This window comes from Hydra vulgaris, chromosome 14 (genome assembly GCF_038396675.1).
Source record: "Hydra vulgaris chromosome 14, alternate assembly HydraT2T_AEP".
In the NCBI taxonomy this organism is placed as follows: Eukaryota; Metazoa; Cnidaria; class Hydrozoa; order Anthoathecata; family Hydridae; genus Hydra; species Hydra vulgaris.
The window spans coordinates 679,173-697,466 of NC_088933.1; the positions used below are offsets into that span (position 1 = coordinate 679,173).

Sequence of the window (18,294 nt, forward strand, 5' to 3'; positions counted from 1 at the left end):
GAGTTGTTCCATAGTAAATTCCATATAGCAATGGATGGTGTTCCATTCCAACAGCATGGATATGTGTTGTCTGCCATTTTTTTAATTAGTTGCTAAAAAAATAAAAAAAACATTTATTTATATAAAAATTATTAATAAAAAATACACTCGTTTTTTTGTAACAAAAAAAATTTATCAAATATAAAAAATTCATAAACAAAACAAGGACATTAAGTATAAGAAAAAAATCGTTTATTTCAATGTCTAGTAAAACATGTTCGTTTATATTTTCTACTTCAATGTTTTCCAACACTTCTTCAAACACGTTACCAAGACCAGGAAACATATCATCGTAATTTTCATTATTATTAGTTGTCATTATTATGTTTGCTAAAAAAAATTTATATTTAATTTATAAAAAATTTATAATTACAGTTCAAGTAACTCGTCCATTTTTTTAATAACTTCATTGATATACTGTTCAATGTCCATTTCATTAATCAACTCGTGTATGTCGTTTTGTATTTCTTCTAATTCTTTTTCCATTTCTTTTTCCAGCATTTGATTTTTTAATTCTTCAATATATTCATTTTCATCATGTTCAACTGTTTCATCTGTTTCAAGTAAATCTTCTAAATATTTTTTGTAATCTTCTTCTGTCATTTCTTCATTATCCATTATTTCTTTGATAAAGTTCTCTTCTTTTTCAGTTAAACATAAATCATGATAACAAAATTCTTCATGACATTTGCAAGTTTTGATATATTCTTTCATTTTTTATATTAGTTAGCTAAAAAATAAAAAAAATTTACAAAAAAATGTTATTGTAATATAAAATTTTGTAACATTTCCATACTCTCTTTTATGTTGTTTAAGAGTTCTTGATTTGTTTTGTTTTGAGTGGCCAAGTCCAATGTCCAATACCAAAATGCATCATATAAAGTTTTTAATGCGTCCATTTCTGATTTTCTTTGAAATAATAAAGTTAATACACGAAAGATTCTGTCTTCTGCTGATTGATAATCGTGACGAATTACTTCAATGTCTAGTTTTTTATATTCTATATATTCGGCCATTGTTTCCCATCGACTTTTTAAATTTTTGGCAATGTTGATTTTCATTCGTGATATATTTGTTCGTGATATATTCATTTTTTATTATTTTGCTTAAAAAAATTTTTTATTATAAAAAACATTAATTATAACTAATTTACATTGTAATAATTTAAATAAAAGTTCTTTATTATCTGTTTCGTTCTGCCACTTTGATATTATCGAATATATATGATTTATCGCTCTTTTTTTATTTACGTGTTGCAATATGTAGATAACTAAAAGTTTTTTTATTTTATCATAGTTTTTTTTGTAATTTTTATCGATTTTTTTAATATGACTTCTTGTGAAATTTAAATATATAGGTAATTGTTTCCAATGATAATGAAGTTCTTTTGCAATATTATTTATTATTTTATTCATTTTTCTATTATATATTAAAAAAAAGTAAAAAATATAAAAAGATAATATAAAATTCAAATAAACAAACAAAAAAAAGAAATATGTAAAAAGACTAAAAAATAATTTTTTCTTTAAAAAGATATATATACAAAAAAATTTTTTTAGGATTCTTGCGGTTCTGGGTCTGGACTCTCTAAAAAAGGGAGAGAAAAATATTTAAAAATGTTTTATATTACTTTATTAATAAAAAAAAGTAGTAAAGTTAAACTTACGTAGCGAGTAGTCCCAGTGAGAGGGACCGACTTCTCTAGTTGTGGCTACTGGATAAGGATTATCTAAAAAAAAGGAAATTATTAAAAATATGTATTTATTTTTTATTAATAAAAAGTAGTAAAGTTAAACTTACGACGGGCGTGGGAATGTCTTGCTTCTCTAATCTCACGTACGTAGTTTTCTACAAAATTTCTAAAATTTCGCAGTCTTAGTATTTCTTCATCTATAAGAAAAAAAATAGAATTATAAAAAATAATTTTTTTATTTTAGATGTAAACCATAAATTAATTACCTCTCTTTGGATTGTACGCAAACACTTGATTGATGAGGCGTTTTTTACCATCTTGAATAATATAAAGCTGGTCACTAAGACTATCATTGAAAAGTTCATATTGACTTTTATTTATGGTAATAAATCTCATTGTTATAACTAATAAAATAAATAGGTTTATTTAAATATAAAAACTATATTATTTTTGTAATAAACAAAACATATATAAATAAAAAATATCATTTTTTATAAAATGCCTAAAATAAGGTATAATCCTAGATCATTAAACACTGTAAACATGGCACGTACAAAAACAACAGTTCCTAGAACAAAAAAAGCAGTTCAAACACAAACGAGTACAAAACAAAGTTCAACATCGACACAGACTGAAAGTCAGTATTTACCGAGTAATTGTAAAAGAATATTATCTTGTTTACGAAGAACAAATAATAGATATAAAGATAATAAAACAAACCGTAAACTTGGAAGAGTTGGTAAAAGAATAAAACGTTGGGTTCATACTGCCAAATCATATGTCGATATTAAACATCAATTAAAACAAGCATATATAAGACGAAAAAATAAATAATGTATTTACATATAAAAAATTATATATTTTAAATTAAATGCTTTGTTAATATTGTATTTTAATTTTCTGACTTTCCTCCTCATTTTTCTATTGTTGTTGATTATTTTCTAAAAAAAAAAAAAAAGTCTTAAAAAAAATTTATTTCATTTGGAAACAAATATTTTTAAAAAAATTAACTTACTTTTTTTTAAAAAATATTGTTTTCTTGGTTTTCGTTTATTTCTGTGGTTGGTTTCGCTATTTTCTTTTAATTAAAAAAATTTAAAAACTTTCAAAAAAATAATATGTGTTTTTTATAAAAAAATATTGTTTCAAAAAACTTACTTTTTCTTGTGGATTATATCTTATTTTAAAATGAACTTCTCCATCCGTCTCTTCGTCGTAATTTTTACCACATTCCTCATAATCTTCTATTTCAATAACTTCTGGTTTTTTATTTTCCATAATATCATGATAAAAAAATTCTAATTCTTGTTTATCTTCTATTTCGATAACATCAGGTGATTCATCTTCTTCTGAAAATTCTATTTCTTCTTCTGAAAAATTAATTTTTTTTGAACAATTTCGTTGTCTTTATAATATTGACTCATTTTAGTTGTGCGTTTAGTAAAGCGTTTTTGCGATTTGGTTTTGTTAGTAAAAAACGCACTTTTTATGTATAAAATTTAATCTCTACAGATTAGTTTGCACAAAAGAGTAAATGATGCAACTTTATTCAGTGAAAAGAAAATGCTGTGTCATGTTATTTAAATTTAGAAAGTTTTAATAACGCTTTTATGACCAAGATTAAAACAGATTAAAAAACGAAGTAAACAACTTTTTAAAAACTCTACGAAGAAAAAACTCTGCGATAAGTGTTAAAACAACATGTTAAATAAATTCAAAACTTTATGAACCAATACGTCGACGTAGCATAGTGCATTCGCTCGCCGCACTATGTTTCAAACGCCATGTCATTAGACCGTTGTGGGTTCGACTCTCGGTGAAGGTAGTAGAAAGTTTAGAAAGTTTAGAAAGTTCAATGTTAAAACGGTGGGTAGAAATACTCGTCGAGTGTTGTCTAGAAAGTTATATGTAATCACGGTGGGTAAAAATACTCGTCGAGTAATGTCTAGGAAGTTATATGTAATCACGGTGGGTAGAAATACTCGTCGAGTGTTGTCTAGAAAGTTATTTGTAATCACGGTGGGTAGAAATACTCGTCGAGTAATGTCTAGGAAGTTATATGTAATCACGGTGGGTAGAAATACTCGTCAAGTAATGTCTAGGAAGTTATATGTAATCACGGTGGGTAGAAATATTCGTCGAGTAATGTCTAGGAAGTTATATGTAATCACGGTGGGTAGAAATACTCGTCGAGTAATGTCTGAGTGTGTAAGAACGAGTTAGCGTACGAGTGTGTGAGTAAGCAGATTAAGGAAATCAGGCAGAACTAAGTAAGTTAAGAAAGGACTAAGTAAGTAAGTAAGATAAAAAACGGCCAAAAAAATAAACACTATAAGAAAAATATAACTATGTAGGCCTACTAAGATAAAATAAAGACAGAATAAGTAAGGTAGTGTCAGGGTGACACAAAGTTTTTTATGTTGTAAAAAAAACATATAAAAAAAAACAAAGTCAAAAAAAAGTTGAAAAAAATACAAGTCCAAAAAAAAATGTCTGCAGACGATTTTGAATTTTCGGATGATTGTAAGACGAAATTTGTTTTCAAAACCGTCACTTCATAAAAGTAATTTAAGACCAAAATATTCAACTAAATTACCAAAATTTACAGTAGATGGGAAATATCCTTTTCATAGAGATGCTTTTTTTGAATTTTTTGATAGAACTTCTTTCGATGAAAATGAGTTAACAGATCCTAATAATACAGAAATAAGAACTCTAAGACGTAGAAGAAATAATAAAAACTTGAAAAAAATAGGGCGTCAAATTTGTAGAAAAGCACTGATGTGTTATCGAAAAAAAAAAACAAGTATATAAATAATAAACAAAATCGAGAAATGAATCGAGTAGGAAAACCGATATATCGTTTTGTTTTAACAAAAGTTGACCGAAATAAACAAAGAAACGAAATATATTAAAAAAATGAGACATAAAAGATCTTGGAGACAGAACTGCTAAAAGATATATTTTTATTCACCGAAAACATTTACTCCATCCTAGACCTTATCATTCTTTAGTTGGTAGAGGGCGAAAACGTGTATTGAGAAAACGTGGTAAAGGTCTCCTCGGTAACATATTAGGAGGTATACCCATACTTGGTGATGTTTTTAAAACTGTATTTTAAGCGGATTAAAAAATAACTATAAAAAAGCAAAAACTTTGTAAACGTTTATTTTCAAAAATGAATTCACTGCAAGCGTGCAAACATATTCATAGAAGAACGCATAATAAAAAGTATTGTAAAAGATGTTTTATGAAAACGTTTTATAAACACGTAAAAGAAAATTTGAAAGATTATCTTCTACTGTTAACAGAAGTAAAAAAGACGAAAAGAAACGTGGTTCAAAATTTAAGAACGGACACAAGTTATTATGATGATTACATTTTAACTTTACAATATAAAGATGGAACCGCTGAAATTATCAGCGGCAATAAGAAAAAAGGACATAGAAAAATATCTACTTTTTTAGGTGGTTTAGTTTTAGATTATGATGTTTTAAATAAATTATATACTATTTCACATGTAAAAAACGGTGTCTTTTATGTTGGTAAAGAAATACCAAAAATATATTGTTAAAAAATTTAATTTAACAGTGTTTTTTCTGTTGTTTTTTTTAAAAAAACTATAAATTAACTAAATGAATTTTTTATATTAAAAATTCATTTAGTTTTTTTATATTAATAAATTCATTTGAAATAAAAATGGATTTTAAAACTTGTTTACAAGAATTTTATAAATCAATTGTTAATCTAGAAACTTCTAGTTTAACAGGTAATGATAGTTTAAAACAAGTTCATGGAAACTTTAAATTATTTTTTCGTTTGGATGGTAATAAGCAAATCAAAATAACTCGTGTTGATAATAAAGCACATATTGATTTTATTTATGATGAAAAGAAACGCGAATTTGAAATGGTATATGAGGATGTTATCGAAGTCATCAAAGAGTCATTTGATATTTGGTTACTTGAAGAAGAAGGTCGTGTTTAAAAAATGGATTTTGAGACTTATGTGTCAGATTTTTATACTTAACCACAGTTAACTAAATTTTATGGTGTAGTGTTTAATGCTTGTAACACAAAAGAGGATTTTTCATTATTATGCGCTTCAAAACATGGTTATTTCATTAAAGTAACACGATCAAATAATAAACTCAATATAGTTTTTATATATGAAGACGGTCAAGAACATTATTTTGAAATAACCGAAAAAAAGTTTCTAAAATTTGTTATTAAATCTTCGGGAGGATGGCTTATCGACGAAGAAGGACAAGACGTTATAGACGTAAGATACGACGAAAAGTTCGACGAGGAAGAGGATTAGCTGATTTTATTACTCCTAAAAATGTGACCAACGCATTACAAGTGGGTTCACTGTTATACAGTATAAGAAAAGCGTGGAAAGGCAAAAAAACAAAAACTGTTGTTCCAAATCCTGTTGTTATAAAATCCGTTAACCCTTATATGGCGTCTGATAAAGTGTTTGAAGTATATTAAAAAAGACAAAAATATACCATTTAAAATCTTCTAAAGAATAAATATGTACAAATAAAAAATTGTCTTGTTTTTCTTCTGTTTTTTTCTTTTTATAGCGTTTTATGCTAATTGTCTTTTTTCCTTTGCAAGTTAAACAAGTTGTTTTATGTAAATAAATTTTTGCGCTTCTTTTTGTGATTGTGTTAAAAACCCATACTTGTTTATTTATAACATGTAAAGTGCAGTCTTTTAACATCACTGTGTTTTTTTTATTTCTGAAAATCATGAAATATAATTCTCTATAACCGTTACAAGTTAAACATTTTTCTTCCACGATTTCTTCCAGTAGTATGTGTGATGATCTCTTCATGTTAACGATATTAAATTCAGAGCTAGCTGTCTTTTTATTTTTTTTTTAGTCATGACATCATCGATAGGATTATCTAAAAATAGATTGGCAGTCCTTAATCGAGTATAATTGTTTACTTAAATTTTATCCATTTCATTTTGTATCATATAATAAATATTTTCCTCGTTCATTACAGATGGAATAGCTTTAATATCTAATATGGATAATTTATCCCATGCAGCTTCGTAATTTGTTCTCAAGAACCCAGCGTCTTTTAAAAATATTTTAATAGCATTTTGAGCTAATATTTGTTTTTCATAAATATCATGATTCAAAGGAATTTGTTTTGTTTTCATAGACAAAAGTTCTCGTTCCAGATTTTCCAGTTTTCTCATATATAAATGCAATTGCATGTCTTTTTCAAACAGTTGTTTAGCAGTAACATCAAGATATTGAAAGAGCTCTTTTTTAATAAATTGAAAAAATGGATGCAGATTTAGTTGAATTAGTTGGGATGCATGAAGAGTTGTTACATTGCAAAAATAATAATTTAACAGTCTGCACAGTGAAGGTAAATAAATTTGATCAGTTAATAAAACATTTTCATTGCGAAATACTAAAGCAACAAAATAAGCGGCAAACGCACCACATAAACTGCTATCATTCCATTGAAAAGGAAATTTGTTGTATGAAAAAAACACGTTTTGATTGTAAGTTATTTCGCTATATTTTAAAATAAATTTTGTAAACCAATAAAATTCATGATTGTCTACTGTCCATTCTGTAGGGAAATGATTTGTTTGTCGTATATAAGAACTGATATCCATTTCGTTATAGTTAATATTAATAGTGTTGATTTGTATATTGCTGCTTATTTCTTCTACTGCTTCAAATAAATGTGTATTAAATCTTAAATATTTTGGAATTTGTTGTAACACGCTTTCTTCTCCTAAACTATCAAAACAAAAAAAATGAGCTTTGTCTATTTTCATCAATACTCACCAATGTTGACCTGCTTCTTTTGTGGTTTTTTGTGGTTTTTTTCATTGTTGTAAATAATAAAAGAACCATTTTTTTTCATATTATTAATAACATGAATATGAGTGTGAGTTTGATTAAGTTAAGCATAAATTCCTATAAAATAATCTTTAAATTCAGAATTTTTAAAAAAACGAAATAAAGAATCATCAGTTGACATTTTTTTTATTCTTCGTTTTCTAAACTAAAAAAACTCGTAATAAATATGGTTACAATAGCGTGTAATATATTCATAAATAAAGTTTTTTTATCGCTGGTTCCTTCTTTTATAATTCCTTCAATGTTTCTTTTAACAGATTTTTTTTTTTAACGCTCCATCTAGTTTTTCTATCAAAGAAGAGACAGTAGGTAATATTTTTGTAGTAAACGTATCTACAAAACCGTCTGTTTGATCGCCATCTGTTTGATCTTAAGTAGGTTTGATATATCTTTGAAGCAACAAAATAGTGAGTTTAGCTCTATAGTATTCAGTTATTTTGTTATCGCCGAGATGTTGTTCTTTCAATTTGTCAAGGCGTTCGAGATGTTTTGAACAAAGTTGTGGATTTTCGAGCAAATGTTTAAATTCACTATTTTTAAAACATTTTTCAATACTGTAGGAATTTAATGTTATTCTTTTAGAATCGAGTACATTTTGTAAAAATTCAATTATTTTTTTATCTGTATAATGTTTTTCTTCTTGAAAATCAGACGATTTTCAAGTTATGTGAAGAATTTCCAGAATTATTTTCACGATATTCATATTTTTTAGATACTTCATCAAGCGCGCACACTGCGCAATTGTTATGAATTTTTTTAATAATGCTATCAACGCGATTCATTTTTTAATAATAAAAAATATGTAAAAAATTTTCAAAAACTGATTTTTTTATACTTTTTTATTCATTTTATTAAAAGAATCCGTTTCTTTTTTTTAAAAAAGAATTATTTTTTTAGTTGTGGTTGTTGGACTTGGAATTTTTTATAAACAATGAAATTCATCCATGGGGAAGAAATTGTATAAGGGATTTATGTCTGCGTTCAATTGGTGATAAACAATTTTTCCATACACAAGTGTTTCCTTGCGTGCATTTTGACACATTAGGAGAAAAGAGAAAAAAATATTTGTATATTTTGTTTAAATAACATTCATGGTTTAGAGTATTATCCTACTTTTAAATATACAGTCGAAATAATATTTTGTAGATCTGTTGTCGATTATTTAAAAGCTATATTTTCGAAATACAAATACAATCTTGTTTTTTATAAAGGTGGTAATTTGGAAAATGATGTATTGCGCTCAATAAAAGAACAAAAAATATATATGTTCGATTTAAATAGGTTATTATTTCCTAATATTTCTCGTTTACCATTATATGCCAAAAATGAAGATATATGTATGGAACATTTTTTAAATCAGCAAAATAAAGAACTCACGTTGCAACATTGTCCTAAATATGAAACGTGCATGTTTAGTTTGTATTAAGAAGATTTTGTCAATGGATTTATAAAAATTGGCAACGTGCGACAGTGTACAGAGTTTAGTGTTATCGAATATGCAAGTTTTATTAAATTTATAAAAGACAATACTAAATGTATTTACATATTCAAAAAAGACAAATGTGAATGTTTTGATAATATATTTCAAGTAAATAAATTTGTATATCAACTTTTTGAAATGGAAAAAAAAAATAAAAAATGTCTTGTTTATAATCCTTCTTTTGCAGTCACATAATATTTGGTGTAGTGAATGTTTGTATGAATAGGTTGTTTTGATACTATTTTGTTGTTTTCGTAATTATAAACTTCGTTTTCTTTTCTGTATAAAATCTTTGAAATGTTAAAATTTCTTTTAAAGAAAAAAAACCATTGAGCAGAAGGAAACATTTCTATCAATTTTTTATTGTGAAAATTGCAACGATCAAAAGCTTTATAAATATAAACTTTATCATCTTCTATATGAACTTTTTCGAGTATAAAATATTTATAAATAGGAACAGGTGTATAAATGCTGTAATATCCATTATAGAAAACTTTATCGTTGTATGAAAAATAAAGTGGTTGTTCTATGCAAGCAGGATACTCATTTTTTAATATTTTACAATTTTTCTTCAATTCATCATATTTCCATTTGTTAGATATATAAGGAAATAAAAAATAATATTTTAAAGTTTGTTTAAGTTTGCTTTTCCACGGTGTACATTTCTTTTCTGTATCTTTCGTTTTGTAATAAAGTTTATACACTTTAATAAAATCGTCCAATTTTTTTCTTTGTTCTTCGTGTTGCTTTTCTACGTTGTTTTTGTTATATTTAAAAAATCATCGTTAATCAGGCGACATACTTCAAACATGGTAGTTCTCCATGATGGTGATTGTTCTTCAAAAGTCATATCACAACGAGAAGCTTTTTCAAATAAATGAAGAGAGTTTTCATAGTCTTTTGCTATAAAAATATAATATAAATCAATCCATTTTTTTTCTTCCAAATTTAATTCCAAGTTAAATTTTTTTAAATATGATAATATAATATCCTGCCATTCTTCATAAGTGTTATTTAAATAATGAAATTCAAATAACTTAGGATGTAATTCATTATCTGGATAAAAAAGTAAAACAGCTTTGATTAGATTTTCGTCTAGTTGTTTGCTAGTCATTTTCTCTTTCAAAAATGAACTAGAATATTATTTTTTGAATTTTTTATATAGGAAAAAATGTTAAGAAAAAACAAGTTTTTTATGAATAAAACAGGTTTTTTTAATTCAATTAAAAAATTACGAAAAAAATAATTATTCTTCATCTTCTTCTGGTACTTCTGCTTCGACTTTTAGTTTTTTTGCAGGCGTTTCGTTTGTTTCTTTTTCAGCTAACTCAGCACAGACTTTTTTCAAATTTTGATTTAAACTTCTAGAAACACCATTTTTATTTATAGTGTTGTGAAAAGAAGGTTCTATGGCCATTAATCTTTCATATTCTGTAATATAAATTTCATCGTCTTCTTTTCCTAATCGTATCGGATAATTGTTAAACTCGACTGTTTTTAATACGTGAGTTTTAGGATAAGCCACTGACATATAAGCTCTGTTTTGAGCAGCTTGCATATCATCCATTAAACTTTCCAATACTTTTTTGGTCATTTTGTTGTGATTAAATTTAAAAACTACATTATTAGTAACTTCGCTTTTGGGCATTTTAAAATTGTTGTCGTCTTTTGATAATTGCAATTCGCATCTGAATAAATTATTTGTTTTGTTGAGATCGCACATATCGCAAATAAACTAATTAAAATGATTCAACATCCTTAGGATACTATTTTCGAACAAATTCGTAAAGAAAATGAAATCAATCAAGATTGGGAAAGTATTTTTAAACTCGATCATAAACAACATTCTCGTTTACAAAAAATACTTGGATATGTAGAAAATAAACCAATTATTTCATTTAATGACACACATGATAAACTCGATAATATGAAAATGATTTTTAAACAAACTATTGGTAATATTTCGTTGGATAATCTAAATGCATATTTGATTGTTTTTGTTTGTATTCGAGAACAATGTGAACGTTCAAAAAATTATGAAAAAAAATTTTTGACAATGAATATATGAATGATGACTTAAGTTTTTTTGAAGAAAAATTTTGAGAATTATTAAGTTTTGCTTAAAAGTTTATTGTAGAAAATCATTTAGAAGATCATTTTAAGAATTTATCTATCAATTTCTAATTTACTTTTTTCTAGTCTACTAATAAAAATGAATTGCTGGCTTTCAAAAGAAGCTTGGGATACTATTTTACGACATGATGAAGAACCCTTATTGTCGTTTATCAAGTATAATGGGCTATGTTAAAAACTTTGAAACAAACTCATATAGTAATGTGCTTAAAGATTTTAATGCTATGAAAAGCTCTTTTATGCAATCAATTCAAGTTATGTCGTTAAATAAATTGGAAAGGTATTTGGATATTTTTTCTCAAATTCAGCGTGTTTGTGGCGATAGAGAAAAATTATATATAGATTCAATAGAAATAATTATCATAGATGGCATGAATGAAATGGAAAAGAACAGTTTTATTTATAATTATATAATTAGTTTACAAGCAATTGCAGAAAACTTATCAGAATTGTTAACTTTTAGTTATAAACACATTGAACATACTCACGATTTAGAATATGTTTTTAATAATTTAACTGTTTAATTTGTAATTATTTCTTAGATCAACTAAAAAAACATGGAGACTGTTGTTAAAAAAAGTAGTTGGAGTAAATATGAAATCGAATGCATTAACAAATATGGGGCAATACATCATTCTGAAAAAGAATTATGGAATTCTTTGGAAAAATTATCTCAAGAATTTTATTTTCATTTTGTTATCCTGCAAGATTTTATAACTATGGATGAACATCAAGACGGAATATTGAAGGAGATTGAAAAAATAATAGAAGCGATAAATGAAAACATCACATTTATAAAAGAAAATGTAAATTTGCGAAATTTGATAACAGAAATGTTATGTCATATGATTGCAATTTCCAATGTTGGAATTGAAGAAGATAATTTTATTGTATCAAGAGAAAAAGAAGAATTTAACAGACGAGATCAAGCTATGTTATCGCATATAAAAACTAATATTGATATGAAAGATTTTAATTATTTATCTATTCACGAAGAAAGATTATTGTTAAAAAAAACAATTAAAAATTATTTTATCACTACTTTTCTATATATTATTAACGAGTAAAATTTTTTTTTGTATATTTAAACTTTGTGATTTTTTTAAAAATTTGTAATTTTTTAAACTTTTGTCTTTTTTAAACTTTGTATTTTAAATTTTTTGTATTTTTTAGGTAAACTAAAAACATGGATTTAATTGAAAAATTTAAATTCATATCTGGAAAATACATCACTCATAAATACAGAAAGATGGATAAACTGAACGCAGATGTTGCTGTTAAATATAAAATAGTAAAATATTTTGTTGATTTTGGTGAAGATTTTAAACATTTTGTTAATAATTTCCATGACGACATTTTAAATGAAGCTATAGAAGAAATGAATAAATTAATACGAGAGATGCTGAAAAAGATTGTTTTAAAAACAGATTGAAAACTTTACAGTGTATCTGCAAGCCATGTACAAATTATTTACGACAAATCAAGAACATATTGGATGGCTTAAAAGAGAAATAGAAGAAGATAAAGAAAAACAAGAAGAAAGAGAAATGGCTATGTTTGAGTATATTGAAAAAAATGTTCCTGAATTTCGCAAAGAAATAATGAATCATTTTTTTTTTGAACATAAGGTTGAAAAAACAATACGTATTCGCGAAGAATTACAACATTCATTTATAAAAACAATGGAATTTTTGAGCACTTTTTTTGAAGATTAAATAAGTTTTTTTTATTTTGTTAGATTAAATAAATTTTTTTATTGTTTTTTTAGATTGCATAATAGAAAATGGAAATTGAAACAGTTACAAAAGAAGAACTTTCAACTGGTGATTATTTAGAAGTTTGTAAATGTGAAGCTCTTTGTTCAGAATGTCAAAAACGTATTAAAGAAATAACCGTCGTGATATCTGATCTTAAAACATTAATAAATAATGTAAACAAAGTTCTTGATGGAACCAACTCATTTTAAATTTTTTTTTATTGTATTTTTTTAAGTTAGATTTTGTTTCAGATTACATAAAAAAATGGTAAAAATAATAGTACAAGAGTCAAATAGTTTTATAACACCACTGCCAACAATATGTCAACATATAGAATTGTGTCCAAATTGTCGAAAGACTAAATTTGTTTATGCAATGAATGAACATTCGAAGAAATTTTTCATAAATAAAATAATTTTTAATTAATTTTTATTGTATTTTTTTAGTTTTCATAATAAAATGTCTTTTGAATATCATGTTGAAAATTTAACTACAAAGCTTTTGTTAGACGTGGCTGTTTTTCACGATGATAGTCCAACGATAAAAGAAATGAGAAAAGGTGTGGGTTCTTGCTATGAAGAAAATTGTTCTGGTTTGCAACCTTGTGATTCTTGTAAAAGAAATTTGGATTTAATTCGACTATATATTAACGAAGAAAAAATTAAACAATGTGTACTTAAAATATTTAAAAAATATACTATATTATAAATTTTTTGTAATTACTTTTTTAGGTTACATAATAAAAAAAATGGAAGTGTTTTATGAAGGTGAAGTTGTTAAAAATGAAGATGGAAGTTTTGGTATTGTTATTGATAAAATTGAAACAATGATCTTGCAAAACTAATTTATTTGCATCCTAAAGATGAAGAAATACAAGTACTGGAATTTGATATTTACAATAAAGTTCGTAGAGATTTAGAAAAATGGGTGTATTTGGAAGATTTTTATCGTATAGAAATGTCCCAAGAAGAATTGGATGATTTTGTAAAACAAGTGCGACAAATAAAAGCAGAAAAACTCCGAGTAATAAAATAGGTGTGTTTGGAAGATTTACATCGTAAAAAAATGTCTTAAGAAGAATTGGATGATTTTTTAAAACAAGTGAGACAAATCAAACCGAAAAAACTACGAATTAAAAAATATTCAGAATATTTTTTAAGACTTTTATTACAAAGTTTTGCGGAATTGTTATTTTCAGGATGGTGTTTAAGTCTACACGGTTCGGAAATATGTAAAAAAGTTGCAAAAAAAATAAATTGTATGGAAGCATTGCTCCATGTTATTTGTAAAGAACGTGATTTTGTATACGAAGCTCTTTGTAAAATTGCACAATGTGATTGTTCTCCTATTTGTGTATTTTGTAATTGAATGCTTGTCATATTTATGTTAAATTAAGAAGTATTTTTGGATATAGTTTTTTGGTAGAATTTTTTCAATATGTATTTTTTTAGATTACATAATAAAAAAATGGAAATGGAAATGGAAGAGATGATATTGAAAGCTTTGAATAAAATCAATTTAACTAAAGATCAACTTTTGGAAATTGATAATAATCAAAAGAAAAAGATTGTTTATTTGACCGACTGTCAATGTCAAGAATACGAATATAAAATTCTTTGTTTAACTTGTGATTATTTAGTGGATACAGTGAAAGAATATTATCATATGATAATAAAAATTTCGATCAAAAGTGGTTTTTCAAAGTATTTTTTGAACATGGCTTTTCCTATTCATAAATATAAAATAAAAGAAATGTTTAAATGTATTTGTTTAGAGCAATTGTGTTTAGAATGTTCAAATAATAAGAATTTTATTTATGAAAATAAAGAAAGTTTTTTATGATGTCAATTACGAATATTATTATTGATTCATTTTGTATTATTTTTTTAGATTACATAATAAAAAATGCCTAAAACAAGTTTTACAGAGTTTGATTTATATAAGGAATTAATGGATGCAGATATTGATCTTGATGAATTTTTGGATTATGTTGCGAAATCGGATACAAGTGGAGAAATAGAAAAACTTATAATATCTATGGATTCATGTGAAAACAAGTGTAATGCTGAAAAACCATGTAAATTTTGTATTCATATTCATGATAAAGTAAAGAAATATATATATGAGAACGATCTCGAGAAAAAATTTCAAATGGAATGCGAGTCCTTAGATGAATCTTCAGACGAATCATCAAATTAAACTTAAATTTTTTTTGTATTTTTTTTAATTTTTTGAATAAATTTTTTTTAGATTACATAATAAAAAAATGAAAAATAAAATTATATTGAGTGCTAAAAAAATTGGTTTATGAGAAGATTTGCTACGGAATACTTATAAATATCATAAAGACGAAATTCTTTGTTTGGGTTCTTGTCCATGTTTAGTGAACAATATATGTTGTGATTGTAAAAAAAAACGAGTTAAAGATTCTAGAATATAATAATTCCGAAAAGAAAGACTATAATTTAGTGAATGGATTATATATAGAATAATAATTTTTTTACTTAATTGTAATTTTATATTGAAAAGAATTTTTTTTTAGATTATATAATAAAAAAAAATGCAACTAACAGAAAATGATTTGGATTTTTTGATGGAAAGCATATATAAATTCAATCAAGTTCACCCAGCTACTTTAGAAGAAATTTGAATGAATGCGATTACTTCAAGACAAATTTTATGTCGTCATTGTAAATGGTATTTGAAATACAAGTGGGATGGGTTTTTCAATGAAGAAATGAAAAGAGTACCCTATATATTGATTTTGATGGTGTTTCAATATATAAAAATTCATTATCATGTTTATTTGAATTTGGATTTTGAAAGTTTTTATAACTTTTATAAAATGATATCTAAAGAAGATTTATTAAATCATGTAAAAGAAAAATGTTTAGAAATTGAAAAATGTAAACATTATTTAAACGAATGTGAGGATTGTGATGAATATAGATATTCTGATGGGGAAAATTGTTCATTTATATATTGTGAAAAATGTTATGATCAAGTGTATTAAAATTTTTTTTAGATGAATAAAATAAATGAAAATGATAATAAAAAGTTGGAGTTATTAAACGAACAAAAAAATGTATTGAACGACGATGAAGTATTAGCTGTGAGATTTTTATCACGTGTTAATGGAAACAAAAACAATTTTTCAAATCAACTGGAAAAATTCATTGATAGGAACATTATATATATGATGATTTTTGTAAAATATGCTGTAATGTATTTATATTCAAAATAAATTTTTTTTTTCAGCAAAATAATAAAATGTTATCTTCACAACAACAAAAAGCGCTTCAATGGCTTGATGATGGAATCAATTTTTTTCTTACTGGTAGTGCTGGTTGTGGAAAAAGTTATATTGTCAAAGAAATTGATCAAAGTATACAAATTTATAAAACAATACATATTACTGCAAGTTCAGGAAAAGCAGCTCATTTATTAAATGGAGTCACTATACATGCTTTTGCTGGTATAGAAACAGGTGTTAAAAGTGTAGCTTATTATAAACGACATATGCATCCAGATATTAAAAAAACGTGGTTGGAAACTGATGTTTTAATTATTGATGAAATTTCAATGATTAATGCTCAAACATTTGATTTGTTGCATTTAATAGCTTGTGAAATTAAACAATGGTTTGATGAATTTTTTGGTGGTATACAAGTTATTGCTTGTGGTGATTTTTTTCAATTACCACCTATTAAAAGAGAATTTGTTTTTAAATCTAAAATATGGCAACAATACATGACAGAAGTTTTGATTTTAACCGAATGCTTTAAGCAAAAAAAAAGATGCACAATTTTTTGGAGCTTTAAACGAAATACGTTTTGGTCGAGTTTCAGATCAAACTATTGATTATTTTATGACACGTTGTTTTGAAAAAGATGAAAATTTGAATAATAAATATACAAGATTATTTTTTAGAAATGTGGAAGTTGATTTTTATAATAATGATAAAATGAAAAGTATAAAGAACGAAGGCTATTGGTTTTACGCTAAAGATGTTATTAAAAATCCAAACAAACAATGTTCGTTTCAAATTCCAGCAGCTGTTTATCTTAAAATTGGAGCTATTGTTATGCTGGTAAGAAATATCAATGTTGAAGAAGGGTTGTGCAATGGCACTGTTGGCACAGTCATTTTAATAGAAAATAATGCTGTTTGGGTCAATATGAATGGAAAAGAAGTCAAAATTGAATGTGTTAAAGAAGAAATTTTAGATTGTTGTCATGCTGTTGTATGCTCAAGATTGGGTTTACCTTTAAAATTGGCTTTTTCTTTTACTGTTCATAAAGCGCAAGGATGTACAATGAATAAAGCAGTTGTTAAATTTAATTCAAAGGCTTTTAATAATAGTCTTTATTATGTTTCTTTATCACGAGTTTGTAATATTAATGATATTTTTATAATTATTAATAATAAATTAGAATTACAAAAAATATTTAAAAGTATTACTGTTGATTCAGATGTTTTGGAATTTTATAAAAAATACATGTAATTTTTTTTAGATATAAAAAATGAAATTTGAATTTCAAACTGAAGAAAGTAAATTTAGTAACAACAGTATATACACTGAACAATTTTTTTACGTTAAAGATGATTATAAAGATGAAGATATTGTAGAAGAATCACAACTTTATTCAGAAACTCAAAGTCCAGATGAAATTGTTTATGATGTAGAACAAAAAACAATGGAAGGGTTTGAAACGCAAATGAAAAACAGTTCATTTGGCTGACTTGTTTCAAAATTTTTTAATTGGTTATAATATTGTTACTTTGTCTTGCAAATCTATTGAAAATGGTTATTGTAAAATAGCGAAACGTTGTTCCAATTCGCCTGTTTATTTTATAAAATCAGAAGGACCGACTAATTTACGTTTTATTCAAGATGTCAATGTACGAGCTGTTTTTAATATTTTAGAAAACGATAGCGGATGGAAATTGATACGATTATGTAATTTTAAAATTAAAACTCTATCCAATTTAACAGAAAGGTCAATGATAAAATTACGAGATTTTGAATTGTCAGGGTTTAAAATAAAAATGCTCACGACAGATGAACAAAATCAAAAAAAGAAAAAATACAACAAATTATATTACGAAAAAAATAAAAAAATACTTTTGACTAAAAAAAAAGAAGCAAAGAAAATAAGAGAGAGAGAGAAACACGACAAAATATATTACGAAAAAAACAAAAAAAGAATTTCATTTAAAAATCAACAAAAGAGAAGCAAAGAAATTGATGCAAACGAATGGTTTGGTGAATGGTATATACGTCATTCTATAAC

The 18,294-nt window shown here is 25.3% G+C and overlaps 1 protein-coding gene across 1 annotated transcript; it reads left to right on the plus strand.

The window, feature by feature from the left end:
* The first annotated feature begins 14,905 nt into the window (after positions 1–14,905).
* On the plus strand, positions 14,906–17,504 carry LOC136090502 (ATP-dependent DNA helicase PIF1-like). The gene is made up of 4 exons (XM_065817208.1): positions 14,906–15,106; positions 16,026–16,112; positions 16,259–16,830; positions 16,931–17,504. The coding sequence occupies exons 1-4, from the start codon at positions 14,906–14,908 to the stop codon at positions 17,502–17,504; spliced, it is 1,434 nt and encodes a 477-aa protein (XP_065673280.1).
* Positions 17,505–18,294: the final 790 nt, after the last annotated feature.